The sequence below is a fragment of the Notothenia coriiceps genome, unplaced genomic scaffold, assembly GCF_000735185.1.
Source record: "Notothenia coriiceps isolate Sejong01 unplaced genomic scaffold, NC01 NC01_scaffold00037244, whole genome shotgun sequence".
Lineage (NCBI taxonomy): Eukaryota > Metazoa > Chordata > Actinopteri > Perciformes > Nototheniidae > Notothenia > Notothenia coriiceps.
In genome coordinates this window covers 6,650,550-6,668,264 of record NW_011369945.1, presented here as the reverse complement: position 1 = coordinate 6,668,264, position 17,715 = coordinate 6,650,550, and the positions used below count along the sequence as shown (strand labels likewise).

General features: G+C 39.4%; 1 protein-coding gene across 1 annotated transcript; it reads right to left on the bottom strand.

Moving 5' to 3' along the window:
* Positions 1–1,026: 1,026 nt before the first annotated feature.
* On the bottom strand, positions 1,027–14,369 carry LOC104964556 (glutamate receptor ionotropic, delta-2-like). Its single transcript, XM_010793374.1, has 3 exons — positions 14,235–14,369; positions 8,606–8,801; positions 1,027–1,105 (listed from the first exon to the last, which is right to left on the bottom strand). The coding sequence occupies exons 1-3, from the start codon at positions 14,336–14,338 to the stop codon at positions 1,091–1,093; spliced, it is 315 nt and encodes a 104-aa protein (XP_010791676.1). The 5' UTR covers positions 14,339–14,369; the 3' UTR covers positions 1,027–1,090.
* Positions 14,370–17,715: the final 3,346 nt, after the last annotated feature.

The window sequence follows — 17,715 nt, the reverse complement described above, 5'->3', positions numbered from 1 at the left end:
CCTCACACACATACATTGCAAACATACAAACACCTACAGTGCACACACGAAATAAAGCAGCAGATTAATTACAGTCTTCATCCGCTGCTTTCATTGATTTCTTTATTTCTGCTGTAATCATTACAGATGCAAGAGGTGTAGCCAGAGGAAAACAGAAAGTGAGAGGCAGAGAGAGGGTAAGAGCAGTAGAAAGGCAAAGGAAGAGGGGTTGAAGAAGCAGGACAATTGAGAGGGAGACAATTGTGTTGAGTCGTGGATGGTATGGCAGAAAGAAACAGATAAAAAGGCAATTAGGCTTTATTATTAGATATGTGAAGATGAGAAAGTATCGATAGACAGAAAAGGTAATAGAATTGTTTCTTTTGTTTTTTGCCACTGTTATTAAATCAAACTTTTATTTCTCCCTCTCCTTATTTCCCATCTTTATCTCTCTCTTCTGTCCCTTGACTCCAGCCCGATTTGTCACATCTCTAGCAAACACGCCAGCTTTTAATAAATCACCACAATTGGCAAGAACAAGGTAGTTTCTATCTGAGTTTATCTCCATTTCTTTGTATCTAGCGTCTATCATGATCTTATTACAAATGTCTCTTTCAATCTTTGCCTTTCTTTAATATGTAGAACACATTTCCCCCATTTCCTTATTCTTTTCATCTTCTCTGCCTGAGACTGAGTCACAACACAGAAACACTGTCATCACACAAGCAGAGGATTGTAACAGCAGGAAAATATGTTTGCTGTTTGGGCTGCTTGTGTTGAATCCTAATGAGCTATCACACTCTGCAGGAAAGGAGCTTTCTCAGATTCCTGTCAGGGTGATTTGACTAGAAAATAGAAAATGAGAGAACCCAGCAGCCAAAAAGGCATTTTCTGCTCTTAGCAGAGGATGGGTTATTACAGAGGATATTACAGCAGTCATACCCAGGCCCGGTGATAGATATATATCAAGCAAGCTTATGACTTGGCAGGGATTTCATTAAAATACATGACAAACACATAAACATGACATACATTTTTTGTAAATCTAATGAAATGGGGTTTGCCCCAGCCCTGTTGCGACATGTCATCACAGAGGCTCAGACATGAATTATCACAAGCAGCAGTCCTGCGTAAAAAAAAACACAAAGGGAAGAAGGGAATTAAAAGGATAAAAAAGGGAAGATTTTCCAAGTCGCTCTCTCAAATGGAGAGGTGGAGGAATCACAAACACTGAGATCTGTCACCCAGCTGATCTCAGTGGGGGCCACCATGCTCCATAACCTTGGCAACTCCCTGACCAATGGCTGGTTGGGATGAGGTTCTTACAGGACGGTGACACTGCCACACACTCAGAGAGCACAGCTGCCTACAGATCTCCTGTTGGCTGTGATTTGAGAGGGTACACAGGTGTTAGAGTGGCCTCTCTATGTTGAGAGCACACCGACACAAGCATACACACAGTGTGAGACATCTGGGGGGAGGCACACTGATGTGCTCTTGAACAACATCTTTTCCCACTCCCCATTCTATATATTGCTTGACTGCCTAATGAAGAATTAGACGGAATCTTCAGACCCTTCTACATGACTTTACATGTATTTAATAGATTAGGAAACAATGATGAGATGAAAGATTGAGGCAGGATAGAAAGAGATGAAGGAGAGAAGAGGAACAATATAGGGAGAGAAGAAGAATAGACAATAAAGATGATGTTTTCTGTGTTGGGTTACCATCAGTCTCTCTCAGCTGACTTCCCAAAGACTACTCTCTGTTGTGTTTACTATCTATCCATGGCTCCATCAATGAATCTCTCTGTCATCATTCTCACCAGTCTCTCTACTCTTCCTACATGTTCGTGTTCCTCTGTCTGCCTCGCTTTATCACCCTCTCTACTTTCCTGCATTGGTCATTATTTTCCTTCGTTCTTCCTGTCCATCAATCCATCAACGTTTTACTCCTTTTCTTCTTTTCGTTTATGTTTCCCTCTAATCCTGACTCTCATGTCGAAATAATGATACGAGCTTCGAGTAATTATGTTTTACTGTGAGAAAAAAAAAACATGACCCAACCACTTGAAGCACTATTATCATTGAAGGAGGCCTCTTTTGTAGTCACACGAATCCTGCTTTGATCTGTCTGTCTCTCTTATGAGAGTTTATTATATTCAATAGCTTTTAGCCCAACTGATTAACTCATCCAAGACTCAAAGCAACAGGAAAATAAAACATTTACGTAATAGAAAAGCTGAAATCCAACTACTTCCTGTGTCTGTTCTTATTCTCGTTAATCTCCTCCTTTCTTCATTTATTTCCTGCATTCCAACATTCCCTGTGGAAAAGTTCATTATGTTTCTTCATCTATCACTCCATCCCCCTCTCTCCTTGTTCTCCTTTCTTTTCCCTTCTCACCCATCTTCACTATCTCTCAATCTCCAGTCCTCTTTTATCCCTCGCTCCTCCATTATCCCTCTCTTTCCGACTTCTTAAACCTCCCAATGTTCCAATTCCCACTCCCCTAAAACCCATTCACCATCCATATCATCTCCCCCTCTGCTTTGTCTCAATCGTCCTCCGGAGTGCTGTGATGGCCTCACGTAGGACGAGGACCTAAACAGGTCTTGGTTGATTTACCATCGGCTCAATCTGGCAGATAGCTCTATCTAAGGAATCGGAGTAATCTTCATCATCATCATCATCATCATCATCATCATCATCATCATCATCATCATCATCACTGAAGTCATTACGGTAGATTGGTGAAAGCTTATAGGCTTGCATTATGCAGCTCCTTACTTCCAGGATAAAGATATATGTAGCAGAGGTGAATAAATGAAGGTATATTTTATCATAATTTCTGGAGACATTATGTTAAATAGGCAGACGGTGATGGGGAGACATTAAGTGATGGGCTGGTTCCAGAATGGAGTCAAGCATACAGTATGTGAGAGAAGTAAAGACATTTTCCATCATCAATAATATTATAAAACATGTATTCAAGGTGTGCTCTGGGAATAGTATCAGCAAAACCATGGCCAAGTAAGTGTCAACAGGTACAAAAATAGCTACATGCTTGCAGGTTATATTAACTAAATGTAAGTTATAATACAAGATAATTAATTGGTGTGAACTTTCCAGCTGAATGGGTCAGATCCATTTCACCATGTTTATTCAAAAGGACACATTTGAAATTTAAATCCAATAAATGGGTATTTCTTTCGAAAAAGGGAGTTTTACAAATGACAGAAAAATGCAAGAGTGCTTTTGCTGAGGCACATTTTCTCAACGCAGTATAATCCAAATATGTACATGTATGAGGTATTTGACTTTGTACATGCTAGACTGCCCTCTCTTCCTCCTCCTCTTCCTCAGCCTTGATTGCCTGTTACAAACATGCATTGGTAAAATTTGTAATCATCAATATTAGGCCAAAGGCTTCATTGTGCTGTTGAAAGCTGATCAGCAAAGAGTTAAGTTAAAAGGATAGTGAACCACTGATGCTATATTTTCGTTCTTTTTTGTATTATAAAGAAAACAAGCTTTACTATGCTTTCTTTACTGGCCTTGATTTCAGTTAGCATTGCAGGATATTTTTCAGAAACAGTGTTTTTCTTTAAGCTGCCATCATCATGCGACTTGGGAGTAATGGTAATATACAGTATAATGGGCAAGGACATGTGGGAAAAGATACATTTTCTAAAGTGATCCTTCCCATAGTGCAGCCAGAAAGTCATAGAGACAGAAAATCACTCAAACTGGCAATCCACTCAAATCTAAAATCACTCAGCATTCATCAGAGACTCTTGAGGCCTGACAGAGAGTAGCTGTCATATATTCACACAAGGACACTTACATCAGCCCAGTCAGGTGCGTGCGTGTGTGTGTATGTGTGTGTGTGTGTGTGTGTGTGTGTGTGTGTGTGTGTGTGTGTGTGTGTGTGTGTGTGTGTGTGTGTGTGTGTGTGTGTGTGTGTGTGTGTGTGTGTGGTTCTGCACTGGGATGTATGTGCCTAAGCATGCAAATGTGAAGTTTGTATTGGTTGTTTACGATTGAGTGTGAGAATATTTATATCTTAATGTGTGCCATGCACTCTCACTTATGTGCTGCCGTGTACGGGTTTAAGAGCCATTCCCCTGGTTCAGATTATTTCTGTGTTGACTAAATAAAAATCATTATCTGATCTGGCTTAATATTATAAAACCCCCACTCTGGACACATACTGTCAACACGTTACAAACAGTATACATTTAAATGGTATTATGCATTAAAAAAATCCGTACGACATTTACTGTCCCTGATATTTATTTTGATTGACATATATGATGCCTCATATTATCAGCTCCTACCATCATGCTCTGTGTCAGTAATTGACACGTTGCAGTCAAGGGGGTGCAGAGGTTAAGTTATTAAGAGCGCAAGTAATTGATACTTAATTTCATTCCTTTCTTTTGCAAGTCAGCACAACAGACAAAGCTGAGCTGTCAGAAGCTCTTAAGTTAAAAGGCCTGCCTACATCACACACACAAAGGACTGAGAAAAAAATACTTTATTTCCCTCTTGAGACCATGCCAGAAAAAATAGAGAAGATCACAGTTGAGTAAGGCATTGCCTTAAACGAAGATGCCATTATTTCAAAGAGTGACATGCGGCATGCTCGTCTTTGATATATGTGTGACACCAAGTTAATGAGATATCAAGTCTGAGGTGCAACACCTCTTAGTTTATTGAACGCCTTGATCATTGACTAGAATGGGAGAGACGCATATATTACCCTGTGACAAGACTCACCCTGCAGAATTCCCCTGGCTTAACATGTGTGTGTGTGTTAAGTGCATGCGTGTGTGTTAAGTGCATGTGTGTGCGGGTGTGTATCAATGCATGTGAGTAAATGTATTGGTGTATAAAGCATACCGCTTATAGACATGTGTTTATGTGTGCATATGAGTGCCTCCACATGCACAGGCATCTGTGTCTGTGCGTGAATATATTTATGCAAGTGATACCAGAGACAGCTAAGACACTGACCCGTTCTGACATATAATATTGTTCTGCTGCAGGGGATCGAAACTGAAAAAGAAGAAAATCCATAGTGCACAGGAGACGACGAGTAAGAGGTTTATTGTGAAAGAGAAAAAGGCCTGAGAGAAAGATCGTGAGAGGAAGAGGCAAAAACATCCTCAGGAAAAGGAGAGAGAGCATGACACTGAGGGGGGAAATATATCAAGTTCTTAACCTCACAGGAATCAAATATAGCAAAGGGACTGGATGAAAGAAGATAATCACATCCAAATAAATCAAACGGAGACACAGTACAAAATATGTCTGAGTCTGACTGACTCATGGGGTCTGTTAATAAGATCATGGCCTTCCAAATAGCCTCCGGCTTGAAAACACTATTCCAGGTACTGTTCACTGCCTTCCAAATGTATTTGTCAGTGTGAGACGAAATTATAACAGGTTTAAAGTCTATTCTCAAGGATTTGCTTTTAGGTCAAAACTTAAAAGTATGTGTTTGTGAAGTCAATTGACCTTTTGACACCTTTTTTCTCTATCCGGCCATCTTGGTAACATTCTACCTCAGCAATTTTCTCTAAAATGAATATTTTTCCAGGCACTAAATACTAAATGTGAAGGAAAATATAACCGTTAATTGAAATTAAGCTCCAATTTATAGTACTGTGTATACAATTTAATTAGTTAATTAATCATACAATGAAACATTGTAACAGTTTCACTGATGATGCCACTGCAGCAGAAGGAAAACATCAGTCTGTGTCATGCAGCTGAGAGAGGGGGACGGCATCAGTGTACCACTAGAGTGCACCCTGCAGCCTTGAAAACAACCCCGATGAGTACGGGACTCACAGAGACATAGGGAGGTGCAGAAAGGGAATATATAAGGGGTAAAAAGGAAAAAGGAAAAATATGGAGAGGGCGGTGAAGTAGGGGAAACAGAGTCAGAAGGTATATAGGAGAATTAGGTGGTGCAATAAAACAGATGCAGGATAGAAAAAAACCATCAAATCAGAAGAGACAATGTCAGAAGGAAAGGTGTGCCTCCCTCTTGTGCTCTTTGGCTGTACGGGGCTTGCTGCCACTGTCATGTAAAGTATCCATGAAAAAAAGAATCTCTCCATCCTGCTCATGAACATCCCATGATCCAGGTCTGCCTCCTGTCACTACTAGCTTCGCGCACTCTGCTGCTATTGAAAAGCAGTTCTTTTTATTTGATTTACTTATCAATGATCATTAAGTGTCAGTGGATCCTAAAAGATTCGTCCACCCTAAATAGACAGTTTACCACAAAATGAAAAATATAAATGTTCTTAAATGAAATTGTTTTAGTGTGATGCCAATTGCTTTAGAAACTGAGTGTAGATATATCTGCATTCTCTCTAATATAATGGGACTAGATGACACTTGTGATGAGTTTTTATTAGGGTAATGTAGTTCGTAAATGAAGCTACTCACAACATGATCTGAGGATTATCGTGTGTAACCAAATCACCTTTTCTGAAATGAGACATTGGTGTTGAATTTAAAATATATTTTCTGACGCTTTGAGAACCACAAGCCAAATACAATATAATGTCTTTTCTATTGTGTTTTAAAGAAGGCAGAAACCCACACCAAAACAATCTAGATAAATAAATAGGACCACGGGTAAAAGGAAAATATGTATTTGTTATGAGATAATCCCTTTTTGGTCTGATGCTGCCATGGCTACCTTACTCATCTAGCAAACTGATGCCTAACATGACCCTGACAGCGTCATGTAGTGATACTGCAGTACCATTTTAGCTGCTCGTTTTGGGAGCTGTGATGTGGCACTGATGTACTCACAGGGTGGAACTGATTATCGCCACTCTCTGTAGCCAATCAGTGGAAAAAAACAGCGAGTTTGACTTTGATCATGCTGGCCCGGCATACGGTATCCTCAGTGGTAGCAGATATCATAGCAAACCACACTGCTACCTCAAATAGTGCAATGATGACACTTTCAGCCTGTCCAGAAATGTCAACAAGTGAAACTGTGAGGACATAATCCTTCTGTACAATGTTGCTCTATGGTTCCTATTACTAAGGGCATTTCAAGACCGTCTTTTCTAAATGTAGTCACTTTGTGGGGATAATTTTATTGAAGTTCGAAGGATATAAGAATTTCCATTTAAAACAACTTAACAAAAACAAATAACTAATTGTATACTAATTTAGTTAGATCGGAGTGTTTTATCCTGCTTTTGGTGTCAAGTAGGTTATGATGAAGATTAATGTATTTTTTATTTACACATACATTTTCTTTTTAGCAATAAATGACAGATGTATTCATAATGCTGGACACCTTACTAATTAGTTATATGCACTAGATTAACACATCTGCCAACAAGCAATGTGTGTGTGAGTGAAAGTTAATAGTGGCATGCTTATATGCTGTTTTATACTGCATTTATCCCCTCGTTTTAAAAACAACACCCGCCACTTTAATCACTCCTCCCAAGACTTCCAACGCTGGCTTCAGTTCAAGTCTAATATATTCTGGAGGGAGGGGGGGTAAAGTGAGATCCTCACTGGAGGAGCGCAGAGCGATGCAAACAGAAAGCGGGATGCATGCAAATGAGATGAAGCAGTCAGGTATTTATGATGCTGGTTAATCACTGAGGGAATTAAGTATTTAACCATGCGCGCATTATCTGTGTATCGTTAACATCGTTTAGATAGATTTATCCCCTATCAACACAGACGACCCTGTAGCATGAGCTGTATATCAAAACAGTACTGAAGCTGAGCCGTGTACCATAAGGACTCACTGTAAACCAGAAGGTTATTCAATTTGCTATATGTAATAAACATAAATTAGGAGTTTTACAAGCGATTGCAATAATGCATTATGTCTCTCAACCTTACTGGCATTATTACATCACATATACTAAGTAATCCCTATGTGCAAAGCAACGTGACACTATTTACCTGCTGCCCATGTTATTCAGTGACAACAGCACTTGCATACAGTGGGTACATGCACTGTTTTATGATTGGTTTCGACATTTAGCATAATGCGCGGCAGAAATGCTCTCAAGAGAAATTGAAGAGCATGCATGCATAGTAATTCTTGCAGTGGGATCCAACCACAAGGTTCACCTTGTTTCAAGGCAAATGTCAAGTCCTACTATCAAATTAGTAAATGTCAATATGTAAGACACATTTGATTGCCTAACACCTGCTCTTTTAATTGAAGAAAATAGGTTTCATTTGAGGTTTTATTCATAACTTGAATTGAACCACTATCTGTTAGTAATACTGTATACTGTATGTTCAGAAGGCTTAATACAAGATTGAAAACTGAGGTGACTGAGAATATAAGTCAGGCATGTGGCAAGCTCAGAGACTGATGTCCTTTTGACCTTCAGGTTGATTTGATAATAAAACCAATATATTTGTGTTCCCAAGAAAGGCAAGGTCAAAAGTTGCTTGAATGTGAAATCTTTGCCCCTCCGTAATAAATAATGTATCTTATGTTTCTGCCATTCTGTACCTTGTCCGCAGTATTTCCAGACACGACATGAACTCATTGTTGTTTGAAGTTTCAAAGGCCATTTGTTAAGAGCTGATAGTTAATGAAAAAGTCCTACCTTGCGAATGCCTTCTTTTGACTCCTCAACGTTGTTTTCTCCTCCTCCAGTGCGGTTAATCATGCGCCACATCTGGGAGTACATGGGATCTCTCTCGAAGGGGTTCATAGACTTGTAGCGGACCTGATCATATACTGCTGAGTCCAACACTGTGCCATAAGGCAACTCCGTCTGCTTGGATAAGTCCTGGAGGGACCTGGCGAGAAAAGTGGTGGATAGAGTTAGTCTTTGTTTCCAGTCATCCATTCACTTTAAGCGCAATGCAGACTCTGGAAGAATGGTTAGCTTCACATCTCACATGGGGCTCACTTCATCCCCTGGGTATTATTATTGTGGTGATACTGCAGGTACTTGGTGGCTACAGTAATGGATACAGCAGTCCCCTGTTTCCAATAGAATGCTCTCTCTGCAACAAGTATCCACAATGCACTGCAAGGCTATTTCATCTACTGCAGTGATGACACTTTCTAACATGGATTTGGAGTGAATAGTCTGTCCAAGAAATAAAGAGTTGATCCTTCTGTACAAAGCCAGTCCATAGTAATCAATCAAAAATAAATATGTTTCAATGCATATTAACTCACTAGTACTTTCGAGCACTAAAATGTATTATTGTTCACAAAAGTAAGTCAAGTGACTACTTGTGATGGACTGGCTGTTTTGGGATGATGGTGTACACTGTATTGAGTTCAGAGTGCATTCAAACAGCCGACCTGAAGCCGTGCCTTGTTAAAGGACACTTCACAGGTGTTTTCATCTTCTACACATTTGTATTATCCTGGAAGCTCTACTGTGTATCTCAGCATGTATTTGAATTCTTATCCAACATTCTTAAGAGTGGATTAAATAGGATGAAATATAACAATATAATCCAAACAGTTGACACAGAGGAATAAACATAAAAACATGAAAAGCAAGTGCACATCCAATGACCTGGATGAAATCCTTCAATGTGGTGATTCCGTCTTCGCACTTCAATGTTTGCCCTTATGGGACATGGTGAATGATTGGGTCTTTGTAACTGTCTGAGTATCTCCCTGTGGAAGCTGAAAGCCCTGGACAGCGGGCAGTGGAGAGAACACACAGAGAGCTAATGAAGTGTCCAGCTGTATGTGGGCCACCCTATATTTTCCCTTAAAAGAGCGGTCTAGATCTAAACTCTTCGAATGCCAAAAGTGGGAGTTGGGGATGACATGTAATTCACATGGAATAAAAATAGAACAATGGCAATTGGCCGTGACCAACACATTTGAGAACAATGGGGTGGGAAGCAGATTAGACAGCAGCACTTACTCACAGAGCTGAACAAGATGCTTGGCTTACTGCACACAGTTTATACTTACAACTGTACAAAGACAATATCAGAGAATTAGAAATTAAGAAAAATGTAAAATAATTCACTCAGTTCTTTTTAAATCCCATCTCTCTCTCTCTCATCCTTCCTCTCTCGCTCTGCCCCTCGAACATAAATTGCCACCTCTGGGGGAATACACAAGCTATTGGTAATTATAATGCAACCGTGCCTGGGTTGCCTCTCAAAGAGTTTGGCCGCTGAGAAATGTAATAGAGAACCATTACAGGAACTAATTACTGTGTGTTTGTTAAATGGCTGCTACATACCACCCATGGATTTGGGAAACACACATTTCCACAAAAACACTCAACATGTCCTGCTTAATGAAGAACGTGTTTACAGTATGACTTAATTAATTCCCTTGTAATACAAACACAATAGCAGATTTAACATCGGGCCAAAATATAAGTAGGTTCTGTTCACATTTTAACAAGACTGCACACACAGAAACGCACACACAAAATAACATACAGACGTTTTATGGACGGTCACAGTTCCTGCAATTTCTTTCTCTCTCTGATGCCCTCCTTAACTATCTCTCTGACCCGCTCTAAAAGAAAAAAATAACTTTGAAGATTTTAATGAACTTTGCTGGGAACATGAATCTTTTATTGCTATCAATTAATCTTTGGCCTTAATAATCTCTCCGTCCCACTACTCCCCTCTGTGAATGGGTTTCACTGGGTAATAACTCTAGGTTTGTTTTTTAATGGTGTGTTCATATGTAAGCAGAGACAAGAATAAAATCTCAAATGAGTTAAGATTTTACTGAGACCAAAAGAAAATAATGAATGAGACTCACAGTGACTTAAGCTCAGTTATACTCCTACAGTGAAAAACACAATCAAAAATGTATGGTGGAACAGGTTAAAAGGGCATTCAAAAATGTATTAAATCTCCATTTCTAAACTTAGTTTTACGATTTTGGAATGTTTTATGTGAAACTAATGTGTGCATGTGATTGCCTCTTGTCCTGTGAGTATGCTGTAAGATATTTTTTTGCGAACCAATTATAATACCTATAAGTATACCAATGAGCAAGTTATGGAGTGAAAGGAAACTGAATATATATTTTTGAAACATGTTTGTTTTCATCTGTCTGTGTATCGGGTCTCTTTTAGAATATTTGGTCCTCTGGTCGTCTTCCTTAAGTCATCTTTAATTTTGCTGGACTTAATTTGGTTTATATGCCAACTGTTTGAAATAGTTTAAAAGAAAACTAGTTCAATAAAAGTATTTGTGGAGTCAAAGGATTGACTTTTTTTTTTTAATGTTTTTTGGAAGCCAAAAGACAAAGATGATCTTGGCTTTGTGATTCTGTAGGGAAATAAATTCTGATAACGGCAGTAGAGCCTTGATCAGTCCATTAGCTTTTTAACAAATTGCTGTTGAAGCACTGCAGACAGCTGTGCAACCTTGAACAGCAAGCTATGTTTGCTGACAGAAGCCAAACCAACATGGTCTTGAGAGTAGGCTTAGCTAATCTATATTTGAATTAATTGTACTAGAGAAAAGTAGGTCATATAAATGCTGGTTTCCTTATATCATTATGCATCATCATTAGGAATTCAGAAGTCTTTTTATCGGTGATCACTTTCTATACGAGATCGTTGGTCACTCCCAAGCAATGTCATAACATGTTATCACTCTTGTGCAGAAGCTAGCTAATGCACTACTGTTTAAGTGTTTAACATTATTCCATTCATTACTTTCATCATATACTGTCAAAGAGACAATGCTGTTACAATCCCGTTCTCGTTAATAGAGGGCGATAAAGTGAAAGTGTGACGGTAAATCTTGACTTCATGGCCCTTAAGAAAACATGCCAGACTTTGAATAAGCCAATGAGCCGCTGACAAGTGGAGCCACTCTGCTGTCCGAGCTCCATACTGGGATTTTACAGACATGCATGCATACATACAGAACAGTTACCAGCCATTATGAAGCTTACACGAGAACACTAACCACCTGATTGACTTTACTGGCATCATTAGCTACCGTAACATAATGAGACACCTGCTGTGAGAGATTGAGCCAGAGAGAGAAGCTTTCTATCCTCAAACACTCCATCTGTCTTTCAATCTTCCCATCCTGACCAATCGTTCCCCTCCATTGCTTTCATCTCCCAACAGTTGCCACCTCCTAACGCCTAACGTTAAAACGTCTGAAATCTATTGCTCATTCTCCTCTTCACCACTAGCTTCTCCTTTCTCTTCTTGTGTGCTTTTTTTCTTCCAATTTCTATTTACTTCACTCTATCCCTTCTAACTTTTATCTTTCGTCTCATCTTTTCTTCCACCTGCCTCCTCTCTTTATTTCCACTTTATAAAGTTTATACCGTTTTATCTCTCTCTTTGTATGTTGCTCTCTCTTTGTCCCTGCCGCCATCCCTCTCCGTTTTCCTAAAGGATTCACACTGAAATTGAGGGAAAAACATCCAAGCGTGAAATAGTCCGGAGAGGGTTCTGAATGCTCACTTGTTATTTCATTTCCAGGATGAAACAAGGGCATTAATACTTAAAAACCCTGTCTGTCCTGCCGGCTCCCTGAGACACGAAGACAGGCGATGCCTCCATCCTTCCCCTGCCTTTCTTTCCTTTCCTGTCTCTTGCTTGCTCTTTTCCATACTTCAATAATTTTCCCTTTCGCTCCCTAAACCAATTGCTCTCCTACCATCTGTGTAATATGTTAATCAAGTATTCATCAGATTAAAGTGCACGCTAATCACAACATCACAATCCTCTCTTTTTCCTCGCTTGGCTGCTCTCTTCATCTCTGCGTTGAGGTTTTGTTATGCTTTACGATTACTCTGTTTGTTTTGGGTATGTTCCTTCTCACCACTCACCCTAAAACCCATCTTTGGAGACCCAAGGCCATGCGGGTGCTGCTGTTAAGGTGGTAATTATGCCACTAATGACCCCGGAAGAGTCAACACATTAAAGATAATGCATTAAAATTTATGGAAATCCTTAATTAGCTCAATGGATGCTGAATGAGGCGGTAAACTGAGAGGCACTCACTAATGACAGCAAATTGAAGCAGAAAAAAACATCAAAAAGAGACAAAAGAAAAGTGATTTTTTTTTCCTACACACTTTTAAGGTTCTAGGAAGAAATAATTGGATAAAAGGGGGAAAAAGACCAAATGAAAAAGAGAGAGGAGTGGAAGCAAAAGTATAAAAGGAGGTATGACAAAGAAAAATAAGAGAGGGTATAAGAAAGTGACGTATGACTTGAATTCAGCGACAGATAGAGATGAGATTTAGAGAAATAAATGTTGTCTATTCCAAAGCCAAGCACAATTAACTGTGGCACTGCCGGGCATAGCGGATGCTTCAGCATGCTGATTAGTCCAATGAGAGATGAGCGTTTCCTTGTGCCACCAGGAGAGAAACAGGCAAACATATTATCTCAAGGATAGATAAACAGAGGGCACTGAGCTTAGGGAAATGATGTGTGTGAGTATTTGAAGGGGGCTGGCATACATGTTCTGCCCCGCAACTTAGGACCAAGGAGGAACATGCTGAAACACTCTCTTCTTACTTTCATAACTACTTGGCCTCATTCTCTCTCTCTGTTTCTCCATATCTTCAGTATCTACATCATTGTACACACACACACACACACACACACACACACACACACACACACACACACACACACACACACACACACACACACACACACACACACACACACACACAATGATATATCCCAACTTGAGCGAAACAGGAAATTGCTATGCTACAACGGGGTGATGAAGGAGGGGAGAAAGGAGGGAAAGGATATGGAAGTAATTTTGTGTGTGTGTGTGTGTGTGTGTGTGTGTGTGTGTGTGTGTGTGTGTGTGTGTGTGTGTGTGTGTGTGTGTGTGTGTGTGTCTCTATGCATTACACCTGCTTGTTAAAATGGATTTCAATAATCAAGCACACTGGGGGACACTGCAGAGTGTCTCAGTGTGTTAGAAACAATTTGTCATGCACGCAAAGCTACACACCAACTATGATGAATATATTTGAGCAAATGTAATTGTGTGTGTGCACAGTTAAATGCATAAATACCTTTGTTCTGGTACCTCTGTGAAGTTGTGATGTGTAACTTTAAGAAAAAACTAAATCTTGGTAATGGGTAATGGTTAAAAAGTTTTAGTTTTTGTATCACAATACCTATGTCGAAAGAACTGAGTTTTTCAGAAGGTAAAGCCACAAAAATACATTTTGAAGCTATGTGTTTGCCACAACTAACAACATTGAAGGAACATCTGTTGGATACTTACTGTATGGAGTTCTCTATGCGTGAGATGGTGAGGAATGCTGCTAGGTTGGCGGTATACGAGGAAATTACAATAAGAGCAAACATCCACCAAACGCCCATCATCATCCTTGTAGCTAGAGTAGTGTAGGGCACCTCCCCACCTAGAAAGAAAGAACGAAAGACAGTTAAACCAACACATACTCACGGACAAAAATAAATGCAAGCAATTTTAGCTGCAGGAGGAAAAGCTGTTAAAACAGCAAAGTGCATCTTGAAAGATTATGTTAGGATTAACAGATCTGAGCTGATGCTTTGGCACTGATCTCATCTACACCAAAAGTGGGAGGCATTGCAGCGCATTTAATTTTTCCTCTTCTAGAAAGACATCAAAACAACATAATCTTTGTGACATCTTACAGATCGGACAACATTTATATAGTGAGGTAAAATTGCCCTGTGCAGACTGTGTTTAAATCTTTGAAAATGTCTCAATACAAAATTACATTCAAAATCCCAGCAGGCCTAACTGTTTGGACAGAAGTTCAAACAACCTAACATACCACTGCAACAAATGTAGTTGGAAAACACCTTGAGGAATCTGAACAGAATGTGTATGATAGGATTGAATGCTGCCAGGCGAATAATACAGTAAACAGTGGCCTGTCAGTCTTCAAGTATAAAACCGGTGTTATAAAAGCTTTTGGCCTTGTCCTCTGGAATGTTTTTGTGCTACAGTGAAGAAAAACAAACTGCCCCCCCCCACCCCCCACACACCTTATCAACTGAACCTCCTCCTAGAGCAGGGGTATTCAACTAAAATTCAACGAGGTCCAGTAAGAAAAAATCTCCCCATGCAAAGGTCCGGAACATCAAAATATCTAACTTGCTTTATGAATTAGTGTGATATATATATTGAAGTAGCCTGCAGCTTTATCAACGTCTGCATGTAATCAACAACTGACTGCCAATCAAATAAAGAAAGTACAATTCATAAACAACAATATTTATTGTCAATTAACATTGAACTATACAGATATACAGTAAATACTGTGGATATGTGTAATGTTCCTCTCGGGCTGCATTTAAAATAAAATAGAGAAAATAAATAAAATAGCTTTTGAACATATGTGAAATCTTAAAAGTGCTTAATTTTAGATAAATAAAATAAAGTGTAGCAGCAGCTTGAGTTTCCCTGTTTCTTTGTTAACCATGACTTAACTGTTTCAGACGATTATAGAACAATATCAGTCTTTACACATCATAACAATTGAACAGTTTGATAGTTTCTCTTTCTTTCCCTCTTATATTGCAGTCCCTCACTCACTTTGTTTTATTCAGTGCGAGAATTGAGCTGGAGCTTGTCCTGCCGGGAGTTTAAATCTGGGCTGAACCGGTGCTCATTGGTTAGCCTCGGTTAGCCTGCCCTGGAACCATATTTAGTTTTTGTGACCTCAGTTCTGACTTGAGAGGGAATGTTTGGTCAAAACACATTGTGTTTTGTCTCATAGTGGCGTTTTGGCACTTTTAATGAGCGCCACGGTCTCTGAACAAATGAGACACACTGGTTCTGTGGGCAGGATGAACATGAATGGATGCACTTCAACCAAAACCCAGACAGTGATAAAGCGCACCATTTGTAAAGGCAAAATATCCTTTAAAGCAGGGTCAACAAATAATCTCCATCGCCACTTAAAAACACAGTATCTAATATTAAGAGTTGCATGAATTTCATTCAAGGCAAGGCAACTTTATTTACTTAACACATACAGAGGGTAAATTCAAAGTACATTCACTGACATGAATATGGCGCCACCTTGTATCATGTTTACAATGCAGATTATTGACATTAGGTCTAGCAATACAGTCAATAATTATCCTGGTGATTATTTCGCAGATAAACCTAGTAACCCCGCCCCCTTTAAAAAAACGGCTCTTTTGAACGACTCTTTTGAACGGCTCTTTGAAAGGAATGGAGCCAGAAGATCCGGCTCCCTTCAAAAAGCAATAAATCCCATCACTAGAATGGAGAAACCAGCTCGAGTGCGCTAGAATTTGAAAGTACGCAACCGAAATAAATCTGCGCCTTCCTTCAGACTTCCTTCCAGAGCCCCTCCTCCAACACACACGAACACGCACATGACCAATGAGGGCACGAGATAAGTTTGCGCACAGATGGAAGGCTGACAGGCAGGTAGGCCATCCAGTTATTTTAGCCGGGCCGGCTCAGATGATTGGTCGTGCTTTTTACAGCACCATGGCTTCCACAGATGACATTGTTTAATGTATTTATTGTCAAAGCATTTAATATATTCATTGCTATCGGGATGTTAAGAGCATTCCGTGGAATATCACAAAAAGTGTTTCCGAAGTGAATTACCTACCCCACCTTTAAGTAAGCGTGCCTAATGTACGGTTACACACAAATGCACAGAGAAATGAATAATTTGCAGCCAATGATCTCTTCCTCACTGCCTTTATTGAAGCCTGTTAGAAATGAGCCTCCTTCAGCCTTGAAGCAGGAGATCACCGTAACGTGGAGTCAGACCAACAGACAGCGCTCTCCCCTCTCCCACTTCCTCCAGACCAGACTAAATAATATATGTGATACCCATGTAATTCCATGTTCCTTTTATCTCACGCCACTTCTCTATCTGCATTGCATTTCCTTCAGTCCAGGCCTTTTCTTCATTGCTTATAGCATTTGGTTTATTGTATAATCCTTTCCCCTGTTTTCTGGGGTGTTATTGTATCTCAGGCATTACATCTGCAGTTGGTTTTACAATGAGCCCGAAGGCAGAGTGATGTGTAGTACTGCACTCTATTTATTAAGTTCAAACAATGTCTTTGAATGTTTGCTTGTGTCTTCGCCGCATATCTATCCCTTTATGCTCTATACATTAATGCAAAAAATTACCTGTTGAGTTTTGTAAATGTGTTGATTTTGTATGGTTTTTTCCCTGCAGAGTATGAATAGAACTGTGGTTATGAAATCTTCTTTTCATTTGATGTGCCATTTATTTGATCATTTATCCTGACTGAGAATGACATCTATTGATGACAGGCCAGACAATAACAAATATGGATAGAAAAACCTGGGAGAGAGAGAGAGAGGGGGAGAGAGAGAGAGAGATGTAACATATTTGCAAGATATTATATAAACTTGGATTCATGAAGATCAATAAAAAAAAAAAACGTTGAGAAGCGGGTTGAGAAGGCACTTGACATGTTTTACTTGAAGTCAGGCATTAATTTTTAAAGGTGCCAACATGTGAGAAGGTTGCAGTTTAGTTTGGACCTTGACATCAGCTCTTGAAATACTAAAGAGTTTCAACAGTCACATTAAAACAGTTACTAAATCAGCTTACTATCACCTAAAGAACATATCTAGGATTAAAAGACTATGTCACATCAGGATTTGGAAAAACTTGTCCATGCTTTTATCTTCAGTAGACTGGATTACTGTAATGGTGTCTTCACAGGTCTCACTAAAAATATATATTAGA